Source organism: Hyla sarda, chromosome 9 (genome assembly GCF_029499605.1).
Source record: "Hyla sarda isolate aHylSar1 chromosome 9, aHylSar1.hap1, whole genome shotgun sequence".
Classification (NCBI taxonomy): domain Eukaryota; kingdom Metazoa; phylum Chordata; class Amphibia; order Anura; family Hylidae; genus Hyla; species Hyla sarda.
The window spans coordinates 101,729,310-101,750,891 of NC_079197.1; the positions used below are offsets into that span (position 1 = coordinate 101,729,310).

Below are 21,582 nucleotides of genomic sequence, written 5' to 3' on the forward strand. Positions count from 1 at the left end.
ATATAGCGATACGGCCCTTGGGAAAACTTGCGATTATCTGCTTGGGCCAGCTCCCGTGTGCTGCTGCAGGCAGGGGCCGGCCTGAGCAGGTAAAAACTAATTTAAATACTAAAAGTCAGTGTTTCCCTACCAGGGTGTCTCCAGTAGTTGCAAAACTACAACTCCCAGCATGCCCGGACCAGCAAAGGCTGTCCGGGCATGCTGGTAGTTGTAGTTTCACAACAGCTGAAGGCACCCTGGTAGAAAAACCCTGAGCTAAGTAAAAGGGCGCAGGAAGAAAAAAAAATAATAATTCTGCTCACCTACTCCCTGCAGATGCCGTTCTCCTCCGTGCGGTCCGGTGTCTCTTCTCTTCTCCATACAAGCAGTAGGACCTTTCCCTTTTCAGCCAATCACTGGCCGCAGCGGTGTCACGTGTCAAGCCAGTGATTGGCTGATGGAGAAAGGTCTTTTTCGGCAGCAAAAACACTAGGTTTCCCGGACCCAGTGTATTGCTGCAGTACAAAATGTAAAAGGGGGGGGATGTTACAGGGGGAGGGGGAATGTGACGGGGGAAGATGTGACCAAGAGGGGAAAATGTGACAGGGGGAGATGTGAAATTGGCGGTGGGCATAAAATGGAGGAGATTGGACATAAAAGGGGGGATTTCACCATTTATTTATTATATCGCATCGCATTTCGAAATCGCAATATTTAGGAACATAATCGCAATTGCTAATTTTCCCCATATTGTGCAGCCCTAATACAGATATACATTTAGTGGCACGCATCAATGGAGCCCATATTATTATGAACACAAATTTTGATATGTGAACAGACACAGGACCATCTTCATAAGATTGCTAAATCATTTTTACTATATTGTATGATATTCAACCAGCATTTATGTGATATGCATATAACCATCTGTCCTATCTGCAGTACTAACCTCTGCCTAAATGCTGACAGGTTAAGGCCTGTGCCAGCATCATTTGTCCACACCTCAGCATACACCCCCAGCCAGCATCAGACGAAGGCCCTGTTCCTCCTGTTTTAAGATAACAGATTTAACAATGATCAGTGACTATAAATAGTCCACATTGCAATGCTGTATTAAAGAAGCAGGATTTTCTTTTCTTTTATGGTGCAGCATATGCTGTTATTAGAGAATAATGTAGCAGTTCTTGTGTATGGCTGTTTTAGCTGATGTGGCATGCATGGGTTTTCAGCCATACTAATTTGTATTTTCACACTATAATGATTTTCTACTGCTGCCTACATTTCCCATGACTCCCCTGCCTTTGCTGAGAGAGAGGGGGTGGAGTCTTATACGTGCAACTGCTGACCCAATCATCTGGTTATACTCCAGCAGCCTAAACTTTGAGACTGAGGTTGGGGCGAGTTCACATTACATGCAGTTTTGATGCGTTTTTTTATTGAAGGTGCATTTTTTGGCAAAATATTGCCATAAGGGGAACGTGATTTGATCTTTAAATCACAAGCGAGGTGTTTTATGAAGAGCTGAAGCCTTCAGGCTGTGTTTACATGTTACATTTTTACTGCATTATGTATATATATTTTTACTGTATTTTGGCTGAGTTTGTGCTGCCGATTTTCAACAACACTAGCACCATTTTTAGGTGATTTTGGAAAAATCATGGCAACAACAGAAAAGTAACAAAGCAAAAAAAGCAACATGTGAACACAGCCTCATATAAGGGTATAACTACTATATATCCTGATCCCATAGATAGAATAGCAGCTGTATACAAAAACAGCTGGGGGGGGGGGGGGGTATGGAAGTGAGCTGACCCAGGACTGACTACTTCCTGAGATACACAGAAGTGCGATGGCTCTTGGGGGAGCCCAGGGGAATAGCTCGAGAAAAAATACTGCTTGCACCATCTTTTTCTCCCGCTACTCCCTCTTAAAAACAGCGGCCCCCAATGGACCCCGTTGACTATAATGGAGTCCATTGGAACCCACTGTTGCCCATTGCACCCCTTCAAAATGATGGCCGTCAAAAAAAAAAAAAAAAAAAAATGTTTTTAACAGGCTGCAATGGCAGTGTGAAAGAAGCCTAAGATCCAGAGGGATGATTTCCAACCAGGATCCTCTGAAACCAAATGTTCCTAGACACGTGGTCAGGAGTTCACCCAAAAACAGCAGTAGCAAGTACTATAAAAAATGTTATATATATCAACTGGCTCCAGAAAGTTAGACAGATTTGTAAATTACTTCTATTAAAAAATCTTAATTCTTTCAGTACTTATGAGCTTCTGAAGTTAAGGTTGTTCTTTTCTGTCTAAGTGCTCTCTGATGACACGTGTCCCGGGAAACGCCCAGTTTAGAACCGAATCCCCATAGCAAACCTCTTCTAAACTGGGCGTTTCCCGAGACATGTGTCATCAGAGAGCACTTAGACCGAAAAGAACAACCTTAACTTCAGAAGCTCATAAGTACTGAAAGGATTAAGATTTTTTAATAGAAGTAATTTACAAATCTGTTTAACTTTCTGGAGCCAGTTGAGATATATATATATATATATATATATATATATATATATATAGCTGGTCATTACTTACCTATAGGGGAAAATTTCTTTCTATATGTAAACCACAAACGGGAGGTAATGTCTGAGAGCAGATCACATTTGTCTGTAAGCAAGCGAGAGATTTCTGTTAATTTCAGTATTAAATCACATGAATATTTGTCTAAAATCTCTTTCTGCTTTCTAGTTGGATACATAAAATGCCATGTATCAGTGCAACTTAAATAATACCCTTCATGATCTTGTTAAATTTTATAATCCTCCCAGTTCACTGCCCCCATCATGATAAACCACCCTCTGCCTTTATTTTTATTATTGATTAGGTTTCTACCTTGATATTGCTCTGTATTTTCTGCTCAGTCAGATTCACAGATTGGGAAGGGGCGTTCCCCAGCAGGCGTGACATAATCTGAAGCCATACAGGGGAGAACTTCCTCCCTCACTCTGCTATACACAGCCCAGAGCAGTTCAGTGTGAGATGAGCTATGAATGGCTAAGGCTGCACACACATCCCCCTCAGCACTCCACACTGCATTTCCTAATTTTGGACTTCTGCCAGGCCAGCAGGAGTCGAAAGTCTGTGCAAGAAATAGGGGGAAATGTGCTATGGACAATAGGGACACAAATACATAGAAATCTTCATTTTTGTAAACAAAGTACATTAGAAAGATTTTCTATTTACCATAGGGCGTGCACTAGCAAAAATTAGTTTTATTGAGAGTGCCCATTTAAAGGAGATATCAAGTGGTGAAAAACATATCCCCTGTATTGAGGGGGCGAGTCGGCCGCCGATTCGTGCGGTGGTCAACACACGCTATTATAGCCAGCAAGCCGAGGTCCCGTACTGGAGATCGCGGGGACCCCAGCGGTCGGACCCCCCGCGATCTGAAACTTATCCCCTATCCTTAGGATAGGGGATAAGTTTTTCACCACTGGACTTCCCCCTTTAAGTGTTTTGTAGTACTGGTAACAATGTATCTCTCAAAAACCAATTCAGGATCACATCAATATTCTCCACCAACTATGTGTAAAGGGCCTTCTACACTGGGCAAATATCTGCTGAACTAACTTATTATTGCCCACAGTAAAAGACCCAGCAATTAGCAAAAAACACTCTCACTCCAATGGCACTGGTATCGGGCAGTGGTCTGCCCATGTGAAAGGAGCCATAATAAGGAATTTGTATAAAAAGAAAAAGGTAAACAGGTGCGCTCCTAGTGCAGAGGATTAAATAAGCAGATGCCCCCTTAAAGGGGTACTCAGGCCCTAATACATCTTATCCCCTATCCAAAAGATAGGGGATAAGATGTCTGATGGCAGGGGTCCCTCTGCTGGTGACCCCCGCAATCTGTCATTGCACACCAAAGGTGTATTGTGACGACCACGGGGCCGGAGTATCGTGCCGTCACGCCCCTCCCATAGACTTGAATTAAGGGGTCGGGGCGTGATGTCACACGGGGGCGGAGTTGTGACGTCACGTTCCCCTTTGGATAGGGGATAAGATGTATTAGGGCCGGAGTACCCCTTTAAGGTACTACGGGCACAACACCATAACACGCTTGTAGACTCGCAGTGATGTCAGAGGTTAGCTGGCCACATCGTCCTTCTCAAGTGGCTCAAGGTCACTTCAGTAATTTGTAGACAGCAAGCAGGATTTGTAGACAGTAAAACAGGATTGTGCCAGGCGCTTCTCCTCTCCAAAGACAATGCAGACTACACTAAGTGGATGTGCACCACCATCTAATAAACTTGACTACTCTTTTTTGCACAGCACTAAGTGTAGTCTGCGCTGTCTTTTTAGAGAGGAGAAGCGCCTGGCACAATCCTGTTTTACACAGACATGATCCGCTGTCTATAATAAGGAATTTGTCATTCACTAACATTCACTTTGAAGGTAGTCCTGTAAGAAAAGCATTGCATTAGTTTAAGCTAATAAGGTTGCCATGTTCACATAAAGGAACAAATCAAACTAAAGCCATTGACTTCAGGATACTTATCAGTAGTTACCCAGTATTTGTGATCAATAACAAAATGTAATCATAGCCCATACTTACCAGCAATGTGACACTACCTTTTTGACTTCTAAACCCCCTGTTTGTCAGACAAGTCCATGGCTGTATATGAACCAATAGATCCCAGCTTTATTTGCTGCCACTAACCTGTTTTAATGTCATATTGTTTTCCTAAAATGTAAACAGGTTCATCAGTGTCTGGGAGTTCTTCTAGTTCCAGGTAATCTGATTCAATAAACTGATTTTCATAACTTGCAAAACCTACAACAAATACAAAAATAAATTAATTAATAAATAAAATATTACAAACATTTTGACATATTTGTATAAAGTGACACATCAGAATGTAAGGAGTGGTCCTTGGGGAGGGCTGCTCCAGCAGTTCCCAGGGCTAGAAAAGGTGGATGATATCCGCGGCGCCTTGAGGGTAGGTGGCAATCAAACAAGTGTCCTGGTTGATAGACTACTTGTTCATCAGAATGTAACACATATCTCCATCATCAACAAAGCATAAGTATTTATTGTACTATAAAAACTACAAAGAGGTTGTCCTAACTGGAAAACTCCTAAAGCCGGCCACAGGCTTCACACCGCTTTTTAGGCGACAGCTACCATTCTAGGACTCATCTGGCAATGGGTTATCTCTCTGAGAACCAGAGGATCAGGCAAGTTAACATTCAGCTGCCCAGTCCTTCTCTCCCCATCATGTTATTGGCGAGAGCTGGTCCAGCTGATGTCAGATGGCTTGTCCAACTAATGTGAAAGGCCATCTCTACCATAAAATTGTCCCTGCCACCTGCTGCTCATTACAGGTTTGCCTGTTAACCCCCTTATGATCATCGTTTGGGGGACACAATCTCTTTCTTTTCAATTAAAGGGGTATTCCGCCCTTAGACATCTTATCCCCTATCCGCTGGAACCCCCTGCGATCTTCGTGCAGCATCTGGCATTCTGTGCCGTGTGCTGCTCCAGTCACGGAAACGCTGGGTTTCCAAGACAGTGACGTCACTCCCCCTCCATTCAGGTCTATGGGAGGGGGCGTCCGTCACACCCCCTCCCATAGACATGAATGGAGGGAGCATGACGTCACATCTCCGACTAGGATACCCAGCATTTCAGAGACTGGAGCAGCACACGGCACAGAATGCCAGATGCTGCACGAAGATCGCGGGCAAGTCCCAGCGGCAGGACCCCGTGATCAGACATCTTATCCCCTATCTTTTGGATAGAGTATAAGATGTCTAACGGCGGAATACCCCTTTAAATTATTTCAAATCATCTAACTATTGTTATCATCCCCATACTATATATATATATATATATATATATATATATATATATATATATATAGTAAGGGGGAATTCTCCTTTCTCGTGCACCTTGTTCTGCCACTTTGATCGTCTTTGGTCATTAGGAAGCCACAGTAAACCTTTTGTGGAACAGCACAATGCTAAATAATTGGAACAGCTGTGGTAAGGTGGATCCACTGACTTGTGGGGATGATGGGATGGGCCGTGCCAGAGAGCGGAGTCTAAGGTGCTGCTAGTTTTCACCAGAGCCCGCCGCAAAGCGGGATGGACTTGCTGCAGCATTCAGCACCCAGGTCTCTACCCTTGGTACGACTCGTCCCCTCAGGCAGCCGAGCAATAACGTGGCAGAGGAAGGTAGAAGCACAGACGTAGTCAGGACAGGCAGGAGGTCAGGGCAGGCGGCAAAGAAGCAAGGTCTGGTCACGTAGCAGGAAGGTCAGATGGCAGGCGGCACAGGAGCAAGGTCAGAATACATAGCAAGGGTCAGATACACGGCGAGGCAAGACACAGGAAAACCCTTTCTCTTAGGCAACAAGCATCCGGCAGGGAGAGACAGCGTGCGCCAGGAGTGAGAGAGAACAGTGGAGCCGGGAACGCAGTGGGGAGCGTGTCCGCCAGCCGGGAGGCTGCAGGTAGAGCCCAGTAAGGAGACAGCAGTGCCACCTGTGCCGGAGACAGCGCGGGCGGCGGGGTAGAAGTGCGCCCGTGGCGCGCATGTTTGGCCACGGAGCCACTTGTAACAATAATATATCACATTCCTTGTTTATGGAAATTGTTTGCATGCGGCTTGTGGTTTGGCCTGATTTTCTACTTACCACATGACAATACCAATTGGAATGAGAATGTGACATTAATCCAGGCAACAGTCATTGAATACCTGGGCTGTCAGCCCTCCAGCTGAAACAAATATACTCACATACTACTTCTAGAATTACCTTGTAATACGGAATAATTGCCAAAATAATTGCATAAAGTAAGTTAATATCCTGTTCATCCTAGTAAAACACGGCCATACAAAAATCCATACCCCTGTATACACTGACATTGTGCAACACACGGCACAATTGTTTCAGAAATGTCTGTGAGTATTCTATTCATCTGAATGAGGCTTGCACATAAAAAACAAGAATGTAAAAGAGTCAACTGTAAGTTGCACTAATATTGTACAAAGTGACACTTCTGCAACATCACTATATGGAAAGCCTTAGGCTGGGTTGAGACATTTTTAGTAACTATTCTTACCTAAAAAGTTTTTCTCACTGTCCCACTCCTGGTTTTGGATAAACATGCTGACAACTATATGACACGTGAACCCATCTTTACTGTCAGCTTCTTCTTCCATTAGCATTTGTGTAAAATGTTTTTATCATAGGAAAAAAAACAAAAAAACACTAGAGACGCATCAAAAATGTCAGTCGCTCGGGGACTGTGTGCAGAAACCCCATCAGATTGTTAGAACAGGTAGGGAGAAGCACTAAGTTAAAGGGGTACTCCAATGGGGACACATTTTTGTTTTTAAATAAACTGGAGCCAGGAACTTAAACAGATTTGTAAATTACTTCTATTAGAAAACTTAATCCTTCCAGTACTTATCAGCTGCTGTATGCTCCAGAGGAAGTTCTTTTCTTTTTGAATTTCCTTTCTGTCTGACCACAGTGCTCTCTGCTGACACCTCTGTCCATTTTAGGAACTGTCCAGAGAAGGATATGTTTTCTATGGGGATTTGATCCTACTCTTGACTGTTCCTAAAATGGACAGAGGTGTCAGTAGAGAGCACTGTGGTCAGACAGAAAGGAAATAAAAAAAGGAAAGAACTTCATGTGAATCTTACGGGAGCTGATAAGTACTGGAAGGATTACGATTTTTTTTAATAGAAGTTATTTACAAATCTGTTTAACTTTCTGGCAGGGGAGTACCCCTTTAAGCATTTCCCTCCTTGCTGCAGAAGACGGCTTCTACATAAAGTCTATGGAGCTCATCTTTGCAGTTTTCCGACCTGTGCATGTCTTCCAACATGCCTGGACATCTGAGGGCTGGAGAGCCACATATTGGGCACGCAGGTATAAGTGTAGGTTCACATGGATTCCAATGGAAATCATTCTGTCATGGCTTTCAACTATGCGGATTTGAGATCCGTGTTGTAGTAAATAAATGGGAATTGTATGTCCCTACTATGATGAGGAATCTATACAGATACCATGTTGCAGGGATGTGGAATTCCTATCGCCCAACGCCCGGGACATGCAGTTCTGGGCGCCGGTCAGGTGAATTTTTCAGGCCCTTAGCCCGGCTTCGGGCAGGCAGGGCCGAACCTGAAAGCCCCCGATAAGCACAGCGGCGCTCGGAGGAGTGTAGAGAGAAGGCTCTGGATTTCTGCCCGCTCCATGCTCTGCAGCCCCCGGCTGTTTTCAGTAACTGGGGGCACCGCTAATAGCTAGCATGCGGCGATCACAGCGGCTGGCTATTAACTCTTTAGATCACCGCTGTCAAAGCTGACAGCGGCATCTAAAGGGACATATGAATGCTCCCGGGTGGGCTAGTGGGGTGGTCCACTATAGAGGTAGCAGGAGGGCTTACGTCTGCTTCCCTGGCTGGACTAGGCTCTATCAATGGATCGAACAGTACACAGATCAATGGAGTTCAATAGAACTCTATTGATCTGTATGAGGAATCTAATGATTCATCCTATAAGTCCCCTAAGGGACTAATAAAGTGTAAAAAAAAAAATTAACATTTCCATATTAAAAGTTCAAATCACCCCCTTCTCTTATATAAAAACATGTAAACATAATAAAGATAATCATATTTGCTGCAAGCGTAATTGTACAAACTATTAAGATATAACATAATGTATCCCGTACGGTGAATGATAAATGTAAAAAAAAAAAAAATAGAATTGCAATTTGTATAATATCCCAGAAAAAAGTTAAAAGCGATTAAAAAAAGTCAGGTCAATACCAAAATGGTACAGATACAAAAAACTAATTATGGCACCAAAAATGAGCGCTCATACAGCCTCGGGGGGGGGGGGGGGGGGGGGGGGGAAGCAAAGCTAAAGGGTCAGAAAATGTCAATTAAAAAATTTTTGAAAAAAAGTTCTGATTTCTTTTTTAATTAGTAAAACATGAGGGAAACAATCTGACGACCTAAAGTATCAAAACAACAAGTTACCTCAACCACAAGGTAAATGGTGTAGAAAAGAAAACCACCAAATTTGCTAAATTTGCTTTTACTATTTCAATTTCACCTCACCAATATATATATATTTTTTGTTTAGGAGCATATGTTATGGAAAAATTAAAAGGTATCCTTATAGTAGGTAGTTATGGCTATTATAGGGCGAGGAGGAAAAAAATTTGAGCGTAAAAGCGAAAATTGGCCGGACAAGTGGATCGTCATGAGGGACAAGTAGATTTTGCTCTGTTTTAGTCCTGTGGACAAGTAGTTTTTTTTAATTAAATTTCCACACCCCTGGGCAAGGCTGGGTTCACATCACGTTTTTGCCATACTGTTTTCAATCAGTTTTTCTAAAAAAAAAAACGTATGGCAGAAAAAATGATGGAACAGTATGGGAAAAAGTAAACAGTATGGGGGAGATTTATCAAAACCTGTGCAGAGGAAAACTTGCCCAGTTGCCCATAGCAACCAATCAGCTTGCTTCTTTCATTTTCATGAAGACCTGTGAAAAATGAAAGAAGCAATCTGATTGGTTGCTATGGGCAACTGGACAACTTTTCCTCTGCACAGGTTTTGATAAATCTCCCCCTATGTGTTTTTAAACAGTATACTGTTTTTAAAAGTGCATACAGTTCCGTCCGTTTTTATAAAAAAAAAAAAAGAAAAACATACGTTTTTGATATCTTTGTCCATTTTTAATGGGAGGGGGGTTGGGTGGGGACTTTGGGAAGCAAATGCGAATGTGCAAAGTAAAAACCGTATACGTTTTCTCGTATGGAACAGTATACATGTGCGTTTTCCATTGACGTCCATGTTAAAAAAAAACGTATGCGATTGCAGTACAGTTTTTAAACCGGAGTCAAAACCGTGGTTGACCACGTTTTTTTCTCTGGTTTAAAAACCGTCAATGGGAAACGCACATGTATACGGTTCCATACGGGAAAAACGTATACGGTTTTTACTTTGCACATTCGCATTTGCATCCTAAAGTCCCCACCCCTCCCATTAATACCCCTCCCATTAAAAATGGACAAAATTATCAAAAACGTATGGGTTTATTTTCTATAAAAACGGACGGAACTGTATGCCCTTTTAAAAACATTATACGGTTTAAAAACGCATACGGTTTACTTTTTCCCATACTGTTCCATCTGTTTTTTTGCCATATGGTTTTCTTTAGAAAAACGGATTGAAAACAGTATGGCAAAAACGTAGTGTGAACCCAGCCTAAGGCAGCGTTTCCCAACCAGGGTGCCACCAGCTGTTGCAAAACTACAACTCCCAGCATGCTCAGAGAGCCTTTGGCTGTCCTGGCATGCTGGGAGTTGTAGTTTTGAAACAGCTGGCGGCACCCTGGTTGAAAAACACTGGCCTAGGGGCTTGGCTGCTGTATTACTGTGTCTGAATAATAGTGAATGCCACCCCTGAAGAAATACTGCCTACGCCATGGCACAATCTTTTTCTGCCCAGAGAAGTCCATGGTGATGTGTATGCCGCACTAGGGTTGTATAGTCGTGTCAGATGGTAAACGGCAGCATGAGGCTAGGACAGTGTTTCCCAACCATGGTGCCTCCAGCTGTTGCAAGACTACAATTCCCAGCATGCCTGGACAGCCGAAGGCTGTCCAGGCATGCTGGGAGTTGTAGTTTTGCAACAGCGAGAAGCATCCTGGTTGGGAAACACTGGGCTAGGACTACACAGTGACATGCATCATTTTCTGCGCCGAATGGACCTTGAACGGGTTGGAGCACATCTGACACTGCCAGGTCCCGACTTATCCCATTGACTTGAATGGGGTCCATCAGGGAAGAAATAAAAAATAAAAAAAATTTGAATTTTAATACTCAACTCCTGTCCTTCCAACAAACTGACAGAACACCCTTTAGTGGAGCGGGTCAGCAGTGGTGCGGCCAAAATATTTTGCTGTCATGTGACTTTATTACAGTTACAATAGCGGTCCAAAAAAATAGCCACATAGCAAAGTGGCAAGCAGGTCGCAGTCACATGTGACTTGAATTGAGGTCAATACTTGCAAAGTGGACCTTGGGCGACATATCGCAGTCTCGTCGTCTTGTAAGTGGCTACACTGACCATCCTTAGATATGATGTTGCATGCGGCAATGCGATGTCCATGTCACGTGACCACCTAGCCTTAGAAATTTACGAATGGAGATTAAAGGGGTACTCCGGTGGAAAACTTTTTTTTTTTTTTTTAAATCAACTGGTGCCAGAAAGTTAAACAGATTTGTAAATTACTTCGATTAAAAAAAATCTGAATCCTTCCAGTACTTATTAGCTGCTGAATACTACCAAGGAAATTATTTTCTTTTTGGAACACAGAGCAGTGCTCTCTGTTGACATCTCACATTTAAGGAACATTTAAGGAACTGTCCAGAGCAGCATATGTTTGCTATGGGGATTTTCTCCTACTGTGGACAGTTCCTAAAATGGACAGAGGTGTCAGCAGAGAGCACTGTGCTTGGGAGGTCAGTAGAGAGCTCTGTGTTCCAAAAAGAAAACCATTTCCTCTGTAGTATTCAGAAGCTAATAAGTACTGGAAGGATTACAAATTTTTAATAGAAGTAATTTACACATCTGTTTAACTTTGTGGCACCAGTTGAGTAAAAAAAAAAAAAAAAGTTTTCCCCCAGAGTACCCCTTTAAATGCCGTAACCTGCTGCTCTGGCCCTAATGCTCAGAAAGATACGGAGGCCCTTTATTTGTGTGCAGTATTTGTATAGTTGTGTACTGTAACCTGGCCTCACGTTTGGGCAATAGAGTGGCGTATGAGTGGTGTGCCAGTCTATGTAATGGTACCACCTGATTGGCATGGCTCCTATAAGTTGCTGACCCTGGCATTGCCCGCTCTTATGACTGATTTACCATTGTGTCCACCACTTTCTAGGGAATCCAGTTCACTCTATATCAGTGTTTCCCAACCAGGGTGCCTCCAGGTGTTGCAAAACTACAACTCCCAGCATGCCCGGACAGCCAAAGGCTGTCCGGGCATGCTGGGAGTTGTAGTTTTGCAACATCTGGAGGCACCCTGGTTAGGAAACACTGCTCTATATTATACCTGTGTCCTATATACTGCTCCATCATAGAGCAAAGCTTTGAAAAGGAAAAGTTGGAGGGAAGCCGAAAGAGGTTCTGCAGCAGCTGCTCCACATTCTCTATGCCAGTGTTTCCCAACCAGAGTGCCTCCAGCTGTTACAAAACTACAACAGCCGAAGAATGGTTGTGAAACACTGGTCTATACTCACACAAGTGACAACACACAAGGAAACAACAATGAGGTCAGGAGAGTCTGTAGACAACGCTAGAGAAGTGGACTCCCGGGGCCGAGCAGCTCCATAGCTCCCCCCTCAGGCCCCCCGGATTATCTCCAGCTCACACCCCCCAGGACTTGCTCCCTTACTTCCACACTACAGGAGGACGCTTCTCAGTGAACAACTTACCGGCCTCCATCCTGCCCTGTCACCCAGGGACCGGCGCAGCCTCGTCCACAACAACAGTGGGCGCAATGCTCCCTGGGAGACGTAGTGTAACGTTAGACTAGGTCAGCAGGACGCTCGAGAAGACAAACTACAATTCCCATAGGTCATCGCGCCACTTTCCAGTTTCTGTTCCTACGTCAGAGTATTGGAAGTGTGTGATTGGTCGGCGGGAGCAGGCGGCTTCTTTCCCTTTGTCAGCATGGAGGAGATGAGAGTGTCTGATGTGGAGGTGTGTAACCTGGCGTACCGGGGCCAGCTGGACGAGCTGAACAGTGTTCTGCAGGCCGATAAGTCTCAGGCCTCCAGGACAGACCAGGTGAGCGCCGGGAACTCGTGTGGAACTACTAGTCTCAGCATGCTCTAGAGGTTTACAACGGGGGCCTAATTAGGTGTGAGCCTGGACACTTATGGGGAGATTTATCAAAACCAGTGCAGAAGAAAAGTTGAGTAGTTGCCCATAGCAACCAATCAGATCTCTTCTTTAACCCTTTAAGGACCAGGCCTATTTTATTTTTGCGTTTTCGTTTTTTTCTCCTCTCCTTCTAAAATTTACTTCTATTAAAAAATCTTAATCCTTCCTGTACTTATCAGCTGCTGAATACTACAGAGGAAATTCTTTTCTTTTTGGAATGCTCTCTGATGACATCACGAGCACAGTGCTCTTTTCTGACGTTATAATAATAATAAGTCTTTATTTATTGTTGTCCTCAGTGGGATTTGAACCCAAGGCCCCAGCAGTGCACGGCAGCAGTGCTAACCACTGAGCCACCATGCTGCCCTTAGCATGCATCTGCTATGCATGGTTGCTAAAATGGACAGAGATTTCAGCAGAGAGCACTGTGCTCGTGATGTCATCAGTGTTCCAAAAAGAAAGGAATTTCCTCTGTAGCATTCAGCAGCTAATAGGTACTGGAAGGATTAAGATTTTTTAATAGAAGTAATTTACAAATATGTTTAACTTTCTGCCACCAGTTGATTTAAAAGAAAAAAGGTTTTCACAGGAGTACCACTTTAAGGGGTTCATTTGTAAGAAGCGATCTGATTGGTTGCTATGGGCAACTGGTCAACTTTTCTCTGCACAGGTTTTGATAAATCTCCCCATTAGAACCAGGTGCAGGTACTATGAGCTCATACTGGGGGTGGCAACAATGATGACATCACGTACACCTATGTGAGCGCAGCATCCAATCACTGGCTTCAGTGCTGATTCTGCCATGTAGGCCCCAGGACTGTGATTGGCTGCTCCTTTTGGTTTAGTGATTGGTAAGAATTTTTGGCACCCAGGCTCCCCCTGAGTAAAACCTTTCCCACATATCACAATTTAATACACTTTTAGGGCCTATTCACACCATTCCACATGTTCCGTTGTGGAAATTTTGGATCCCAGACTCTCCAAAAAGAATGAACATGTCAATTTTCTGGGGGGCAGAAATTGCTCTGAAATGCATTGCGGTCTGTGGAGATGGCACATTTCTGAGCAGTAGTAGCCCCAGCTTGTTCTGCCAGCGCTCGCTACGGATGGAATCTCCCAGGTGGAGATTTTGTAGTGTGAATGAGCCCTTACAGTATCCTCTGTCCAGCCTAAATAAGCCCTGCCAGGGGTTGTCCTGGAGTATGGGCATATACATTATTATGCTTAAAAAAAAAAAAAAAGATAGATACCTTCCTTCACTCCCCTGGGGCCTCCGGTAACTGGCTCCGGTCTCCGCCGTAATCCTCTTCCTGGTTGCCGGTGGTCGGCGAGTCATACTGCGCTCAGCCAATCACTGAAGAGGATCACGGCGGAGACCGGAGCGGGTTACCAAAGGCACCGGGGGAGCGAAGGAAGGTATGTACCAGTTTATTTTTTTTTACTGCTGGCAGTATGGAGGACAATTTTTGTATTCTGGAGTACTCCTTTAAAACAACTTTTCCTTTACAGCCTATGTGCCTATCTTCCTCAGTTAGGCTAGGTTCACACTACAGAATCCCCAATTGGAAACATTTTGTCCGGAGATTCTGAGTGCGGCTCACGGTGCTAGGACTGTGCGGACATTGCTGTCCCCATAGACAGCAGTGTTTCTGGTGCAGATTCTGTCTAAAGAATTAGCAAGCTCATTCTTTCGGCAGTGGAATTTCAGAGGTGGAGGGTTGCACTGTGCAGCGGAATCCCATTGCCAGCAATGGGTTCTGCAGCACCGGAATTTCTAAGTGGAATTCTGCTTTGAAACTTCACCCGGAGATTCCGTAGTGGTAACCTAGCCTTATAGGTCAGTGGAACAATTCTCCAGAGGCCTAAACAGATCTGTTTATCTGCCTCAGAGGGTGTAAGGCCGGGTTCACACTTGAGAAGCTCCAGAGCACTGACAGTACCGACTGAATCAGACAACGCTAGGACTGCACAGATATTACTGTCCCCATAGACGGCAATGTCTGCACTGTGGAAATCAGCCAGAACATTAAAGGGGTACTCCACTGCTCAGCGTTTGGAACAAACTGTTCAGAATGCCGGAGCTCGTAACATCTTAGCCACGCCCCTCACAACATCACACCCCGCCCCCTCAATGCAAGTCTATGGGAGGGGGCGTGACAGATGTCACGCCCCCTCCCATAGACTTGCATTTAGGGGGCGGGTGTGACATCATTGAGGGGGCGGGGCTATGACATCACAAGCTCCTGACTCCAGCATTTAGAACAGTTTGTTCCAAATGCTGAGTAGCTGAATACCCCTTTAAACAAGTTCATTGTTCTGGCTGAATTTTTCGAGTGGATTTTCTGGGTGGAAAGTCACAACTCTGCAGTGTGCACTGTGCAGCAGAATTTCATTGCCAGCAATGGGGCTCTGCTGCACCAGAATTTCTGAGCAGAATTTCAAAACGAAATTCCACTCAGAAATTCCATAGTGTGAACCCGGCCTCAGGCTCCCTAAGTTGGTGGAGGTGCAAAGCATTGCTCGGACATGTATAGACCCAGCTTTGCATCTATTCTGGAGGTCTTACAGAAAGGCCTAGAAAAAGGGCTCAAACCAGAGCTTGCCACTTGGGATTTTTCACTAGTTCTCCAGGCCCTTACAGATCTGTTTAAACTTATTTATTTTAATCCCATAAGAATTTTGTCTCTTATGGGTAGGGTCACACATGCCAAATTTTGCTACCTGTTGAAGTCAATGGGTAGCAAAATTGGCTGCAGAAAATATGCAGCAAAATACGGCACATGAGAACCATACTGTAAAACAAAGCTTTTCCGGTTGCAGTTATGTCTGTCATAGAAGTAGGGGAGATATCAGCCCTTTCCTGTAAACCTCCTTATACTCAGGTCCTAGATCAGTGTTTCCCAACCAGGGTGCCTCCAGGTGTTGTTAAACTACAACTCCCAGAATGTCTGGACAGCCAAAGGCTGTCCAGGCATGCTGGGAGTTGTAGTTTTGAAACATCTGGAGTAGGGATCGACCGATTATCGGTTTGGCCAATATTATCGTCCGATAATCACGATTTTGGGCATTATCGGTATCGGCAATTACCTTGCCGATAATGCCCCGACCCCCGCACCGACCCGACGCACCGCGACCGGTTTAGTGAAGTATCTGGATAGAACAAAATGGAGAAGGGGAGATTTATCAAAACCTGTCTAGAGCAAAAAATGCTGAGTTGCCCATAGCAACCAATCAGATCACTTCTTTCATTTCTGAGAGCCTCATTTCTGAAAATGGCAGGGAGCTATACTCACCTAGTCCCGCTGGTTCGGCTGTAATCCCACCCCCTCAGTGTTATTGACAGCCTGCATCACTGCACTCCTCCCTAAGCAGACGGAGCAGAGAGCTGAGGCGGGCCCGGGCTGATCACGCCCACAGAGGGGGCATGATTACAGCTGGAGAAGATCGGACTAGGTAAGTATAGCTCCCTGCCCAGAGGACTACTTATGGGGCCAGCAGGGAAGACTTACTAACTTCATATCCTCACCATCCCAGGGATGGTGAGGAAGAAGATTTTACCATATATAATGTGTTGCCAAGTGTTATATATAGTAAAATCTCATGATGGTTCCCTTTAAGGTTATAAAACTATGTTGGTTTATTAAAATTCTCTAAAATCACAGGTGGGCTTTAACATGCTGACTCTCTATCTTTACCCTGGTTTAGGATGACAGGACACCTCTACACTGGGCATGTTCTGCAGGGCAGACAGAGGTTGCGGACTATCTACTCGGACTAGGCGTACCTATTAATAACAAAGATGATGTAAGTTGTGTCTATATGGTATCATGTGCTGTGCAGAAGCTAGCGGGGAGAATGATAATGTGAAGCAATGATTTAGAGAAAACATTCAGTAGTGAGATAGCGGTCATACTCCTTATTAGTAATGTCTAGCAGGCTTGATAATAAGATCAGTTATTTATATAGGAGTCTGTAAAACTATCTAACAAGTACAGAGGGAATCTCTTGTTTTTCATTCACTTAATGGAAATAAATGATAGTAGTTAGGGATGTCTCTATATTGGTATCAGTGCTAATACTGGACATCTGTATGAGTACATGTACTCGTGCAAATGTTCCCGTAATCCATCCTGATACCTGCGGACCAACAAAGAAATCCCTTTCACTGAGGCCTCTTCATCATCTGCGGCATTATCTGGAATGGAGCAGGACCTGTTGTGTGATCTTGTCATTTCATCGTGTGGCAGGTCCTGCACCACACCAGTTTGCAGGAGAAAGTTGTGCACCACCAAAAGAGCAAAGGATGTAGAGGCCTCAGGGTTGGAGTGGAGATAAGGTGAGTGGGATAGTTCTTATTTTTTCTTTTGGAGGTAGGTAGACTTCTACCTAATAGGAGGTTCCCTACCTATCTGACTACCTAACTACTTAGGGCTTCTGCCTAATAGTGGAATTCCCTTCTTACCTATTGTCTGGGTCTTCTACATATACTGTGAGGATTCCCTACCTACTGGAGTATTCTACCTAGTATGGGGAATTGCCTACCTACCTATTTAAAGGGGGAGGAAATTCCCTACCTTACTACTGGGGGGGGGGGGGGGGGGGGCATATCCTAATTGGATTAAACAGGAGATAATCTTACCCACACTGTCAGCATGCAAGTTTTTCTGTATATTCCTCAACATTTTCTCAGTAGAAGTCCTGCAAAGAACATGGTTGAGGGGTTAACTTCCTGCCCATCTGTTACACTTTGAGGTGTGGAGGGACTTAATTATCTATTTTTTTTTCCTACTGCAGGAAAGGCAGAGAGGGGAGGCTCCTGCTGCAGCCAGTTTCCATATAGCTAGTCACAGGACCCTAAGAAAGGGGGGGCTGATTTCCTCAGAAACCTAGGGTAGTTTTTATAAATATATTGTATATGCAGACTGTTTACCTGTCTTTATTGAGGTGAGCCTATGTTTAGTTTTCCTTTAGGATGTAAATAGTTTTTTGTCATGACCCCAAGTATGTGCTTGCCCTCTCTCAGGCTGGGTGGACTCCTCTTCACATTGCTGCTTCTGCAGGACGCACTGATATAGTTAAAGCACTAATCGGGAAGAGGGCTCAAGTGAATGTGACCAATCAGAATGGCTGCACACCCCTGCACTATGCTGCTTCCAAAAACAAGCATGAGGTATTATATTAATAATGCATTATTGAAGTTGTATTAAATGTTTTCACCTGAAATACCATTGTGGCAGTGTGCGACAGCTTTACATTTATTTAGTAAATTCAAATAATTTCAGATATTCTGGCATGTGTACAGGGAGGCTTGTGCCCTGCACTGAAAAGTCACTGTGCACAACAAAAAACTAACAACTTACTCTATCTGTTTAAAGTATAAGGATATCAGGGGAGATTCATCAAAACCTGTCCAGAGGAAAAGTTGCTGAGCTGCCCATAGCAACCAATCAGATTGCTTTTTTCATTTTTGAAAAGGCCTTTTCAAAAATGAAAGAAACGATCCGATTGGTTGCTATAAGCAGCTCAGCAACTTTTCCTCTGGACGGGTCTTCATAAGGTCCCCCCCCATCGTGTGTAATCTCTGAATTTGGGTCTGAACTTTCTGGTAAGAAGATCTTGTCTTGCCCAGCGTCCGCCTTCCCATAATCCTCATGGCAGCATACAGTGTCTAAATGTAAGATCACATCATCTTGTGGTTCTGATTTAAAGAGCAGACTAATGGATCAATTATGACTGTCAGAACAAAAATTGTGTGTGAATATGTATATTTCTTGTGTGCATGCAGTATCTCAGATACCTGTTTACTTTTGCAGATTGCTGTTTTGCTCCTTGAAAATGGTGCGTCACCCGATGCAAAGGACAGACTGGAGTCCACACCTCTGCATCGTGCTGCTTCCAAGGGCAACCTGAGAATTGTAGAAATCCTCCTAAAACACAAAGCTTCAACTAACATACAAGACATTGAAGGGAATACAGCTCTGTAAGTCAATTTACAAGAACTGGACATGAAGTTAGAACAGTTATTTCCCAATACATGTCTGGAAGCTGGTCCATTTTTTATTCCTTAAAGGGGTACTCTGCCCCTAGACATCTTATCCCCTATCCAAAGGGTTTGGGATAGCATGTCTAATCGCGTGGGTCCTGCTGCTGGGGACCCCCGCAATCTTGGCTGCAGCACCCCAGACTTCTGATGTACGTAGCAAACTTCGCTCCGGGCCGGATGACTGGTGATGCGGGTCAGAGGCTCGTGACGTCACGTTCATGCCCCCTCAATGCAAGTCTATGGGAGAGGATGTGGCCATGACGTCACGAACAGCACGCAGCCTTTGGATAGGGGATGAGATGTCTAGGTGCAGAGTACCCCTTTAAATAATGAAAGGTTATAAAACTTTTTAATATACATTGAAGTTCCGTTTGAAAAAATTTGTTTAGAAAAATCTAAATTGAAAAGTGTTGCATAGCAAATCTGACATTGCCTCTTTGCTAACAGTAACTTTAGAAATAGGGTGTGCTTGATTCTCCTGTCTACTTAGTTCTATTCTAAGTCTAATTAACATACATAAAGTACTTGGTTTTTATGCCTCTATTTGTAAGTCAATTCTTGGTGTATCTGTCAGATATTTAACATACATACATTTACATCTGATATAAGAAACATTTCAACCTTACTGTTAAATTCTTTATTTTAAAGCCAATAGATAATCCCATCAATGTCTCTCTTTCAGTCATCTTGCCTGTGATGAGGAGCGAGCAGACGAGGCCAAATTCTTGGTAGAACATGGAGCAAGTATTTATATAGAAAACAAAGACGAGAAGACACCACTACAGGTGGCAAAAGGCGGACTGGGGGCCGTGCTAAGAAGAATAGTGGAGGGCTAGTTATTTTTCCATAAATATAAAATAGGAGTTTCCATAAGGTTGCTGCCACATCCGCAAATCTTCTTGTTGGAAAACTGCCGCTGCCATTACTCAAAACCAGAAGTGGATCCAGCAGGAAAGAGACACCAGCCTAACTTATTTGCCATCAAGTTGGCCTGTGTTAATGTTCCTGAGTAATACCATCCCTATCCTGTGTTATAACTAGTTTGGACTATTTCTACACAAACCTTTATTGATGCTACACACTTACGGCAAAGTCTATGCTTTTTATAGATCTGTATAAGGCTTATAGAACCTGTTTACCTGTGACGCATGGATGCATTGGTATCATGCACAAATAAATGCAGAAAGTAGTTGCCATTTTGAAATACATGGAATCAGAACATTCTTATAAGGTGGTTAGTTAAGCTTAGGATACTTATCACTTCATAAATGTCACTGTACCTGCTGTTTAGTGTTATACATATGGGCTACATGGCAATTGAAGAGGCTTGTCGAAATCAACATCTTCAATAAGTGTAATGGAGACACAAAAACACCTTGAAGGAGATTTATCATTCTTTTCAGACGTATGGCTTTTATATGACAATTTTTTTTTGTAACTTTTGCTTACGTATTTATCAAATAGTCACATGACCTTGATAAATAAATCACACTGAAGCGAAACCTGCTGACAAAAGCATTTTTTAAAGCAGAAAAGTTTTCCCATATGTTAATAGCCAAAGTTCGTTATCTACCCTTTATTACCAGTAGGGTTGTTAGGAGAGTGACTGAGAGGGGGGGGGGGGGGGTACCACATCAGGTGACACCTTGACTTGCCTGCCTGGCACTAAATAGCTGCCCTCCAACTATCCCGCAACAACCCATCCACCCTCCATTTAAAAACATACTATGCTGCACCATGAAGATCTGTACTCTGGAGCCTTTTTTGTTAAATTTTGAGCCCGCATTTTGTGATGTTGAGTAGAGTCTTGCGTCACTGTGTAGAGGCCAGAGTTTACAGCAGAAAGACAAATGGCGCAGCACCAACAGGCACATAAACAATAGTGAAGCCACAAAAAAAAAAAAAAAAATGGCTCGGTACGTTACCCACTCCAAAATGTGCATAAAGCTGTATTACTATGGATGTATCTTTTTTATAAGGAAAGATTTTAGTGCCACATACAGGTTATTTATGTATTCTGTAAGAATTCTTACACAATTATTTTGTGCCTTATTCTATTTTAAAACAACATTAATTAAAAAATTCAGCGGGTACGCCAGTAGAGATGTCCCGATACTGGTATCGGGGCCGATACTAGGTATTTGCATGGTATCGGGGACTCGTTTAATGTCCCCGATACCATGCCCGATACCTGCTGCCGCTCCACTGTCCCGTTCTTCCGTCCTCCGGGCAGCATCATGTCGTCCTATGGAGGAGCATGTGACACACATGTCACTCCGTCTCCTCCCCTGCGCCCGGCGTAACGCTACGGAGGAAGCAGAGTGACGTGTATGTCACATGCTCCTCCATAGGACGACATGATGCGGACGGGAGAACGGGACAGTGGAGCTGCAGCACCTGACAGAGGAGGTGAGCTGCCTGCAAGGAGGGGGGCTTCTACTAATGTCTACCGGGGGCCCCCTGCTGCTGTCTAAACGGGGGCCCCCTGTTGCTGTTTAAATGGGGGCCCACTGTCTAAAGGGGGGCTGCTACTTATGTCTACATGGGGTCTGCTGTCTACAAGGGGGCTGCTGCTAATGTCTGCAAGGGGATACTACCTAC

General features: G+C 43.9%; 2 protein-coding genes across 4 annotated transcripts in view; one reads left to right on the forward strand and one right to left on the reverse strand.

Moving 5' to 3' along the window:
* The window catches only part of ATG4A (autophagy related 4A cysteine peptidase), a 29,203-nt gene extending 16,569 nt beyond the window's left edge, over nt 1-12,634 (reverse strand). Inside the window, exons 1-4 of one of the 3 annotated variants that reach the window (XM_056538558.1) lie at nt 12,488-12,634; nt 4,690-4,803; nt 2,565-2,636; nt 929-1,027 (exon numbers count right to left, since the gene is read on the reverse strand). In XM_056538558.1, coding sequence (XP_056394533.1) covers nt 929-1,027; nt 2,565-2,636; nt 4,690-4,803; nt 12,488-12,497 — 295 coding nt within the window. In that variant the 5' untranslated portion in view covers nt 12,498-12,634. Of the gene's footprint in view, nt 1-928; nt 1,028-2,564; nt 2,637-4,689; nt 4,804-7,094; nt 7,210-12,487 lie in introns of those variants that run through there. The other 2 variants (XM_056538557.1, XM_056538559.1) reach the window with 2 other exon arrangements.
* Nucleotide 12,635: 1 nt separating this feature from the next.
* On the forward strand, nt 12,636-20,473 carry PSMD10 (proteasome 26S subunit, non-ATPase 10). Its single transcript, XM_056538560.1, has 5 exons — nt 12,636-12,842; nt 16,644-16,742; nt 17,962-18,108; nt 18,752-18,918; nt 19,664-20,473. The coding sequence occupies exons 1-5, from the start codon at nt 12,726-12,728 to the stop codon at nt 19,815-19,817; spliced, it is 684 nt and encodes a 227-aa protein (XP_056394535.1). The 5' UTR covers nt 12,636-12,725; the 3' UTR covers nt 19,818-20,473.
* Nucleotides 20,474-21,582: the final 1,109 nt, after the last annotated feature.

What these genes read in the sequence shown, in the direction of transcription:
- PSMD10 (XM_056538560.1), top strand. Translation starts at nt 12,726, where the DNA reads ATGGAGGAGATGAGAGTGTCTGATGTGGAGGTGTGTAACCTGGCGTAC. An exon ending in CTTCCAAAAACAAGCATGAG is followed by an intron (nt 18,109 to 18,751) that starts GTATTATATTAA and finishes TTACTTTTGCAG; the next exon opens with ATTGCTGTTTTGCTCCTTGA. An exon ending in ATTGAAGGGAATACAGCTCT is followed by an intron (nt 18,919 to 19,663) that starts GTAAGTCAATTT and finishes TCTCTCTTTCAG; the next exon opens with TCATCTTGCCTGTGATGAGG.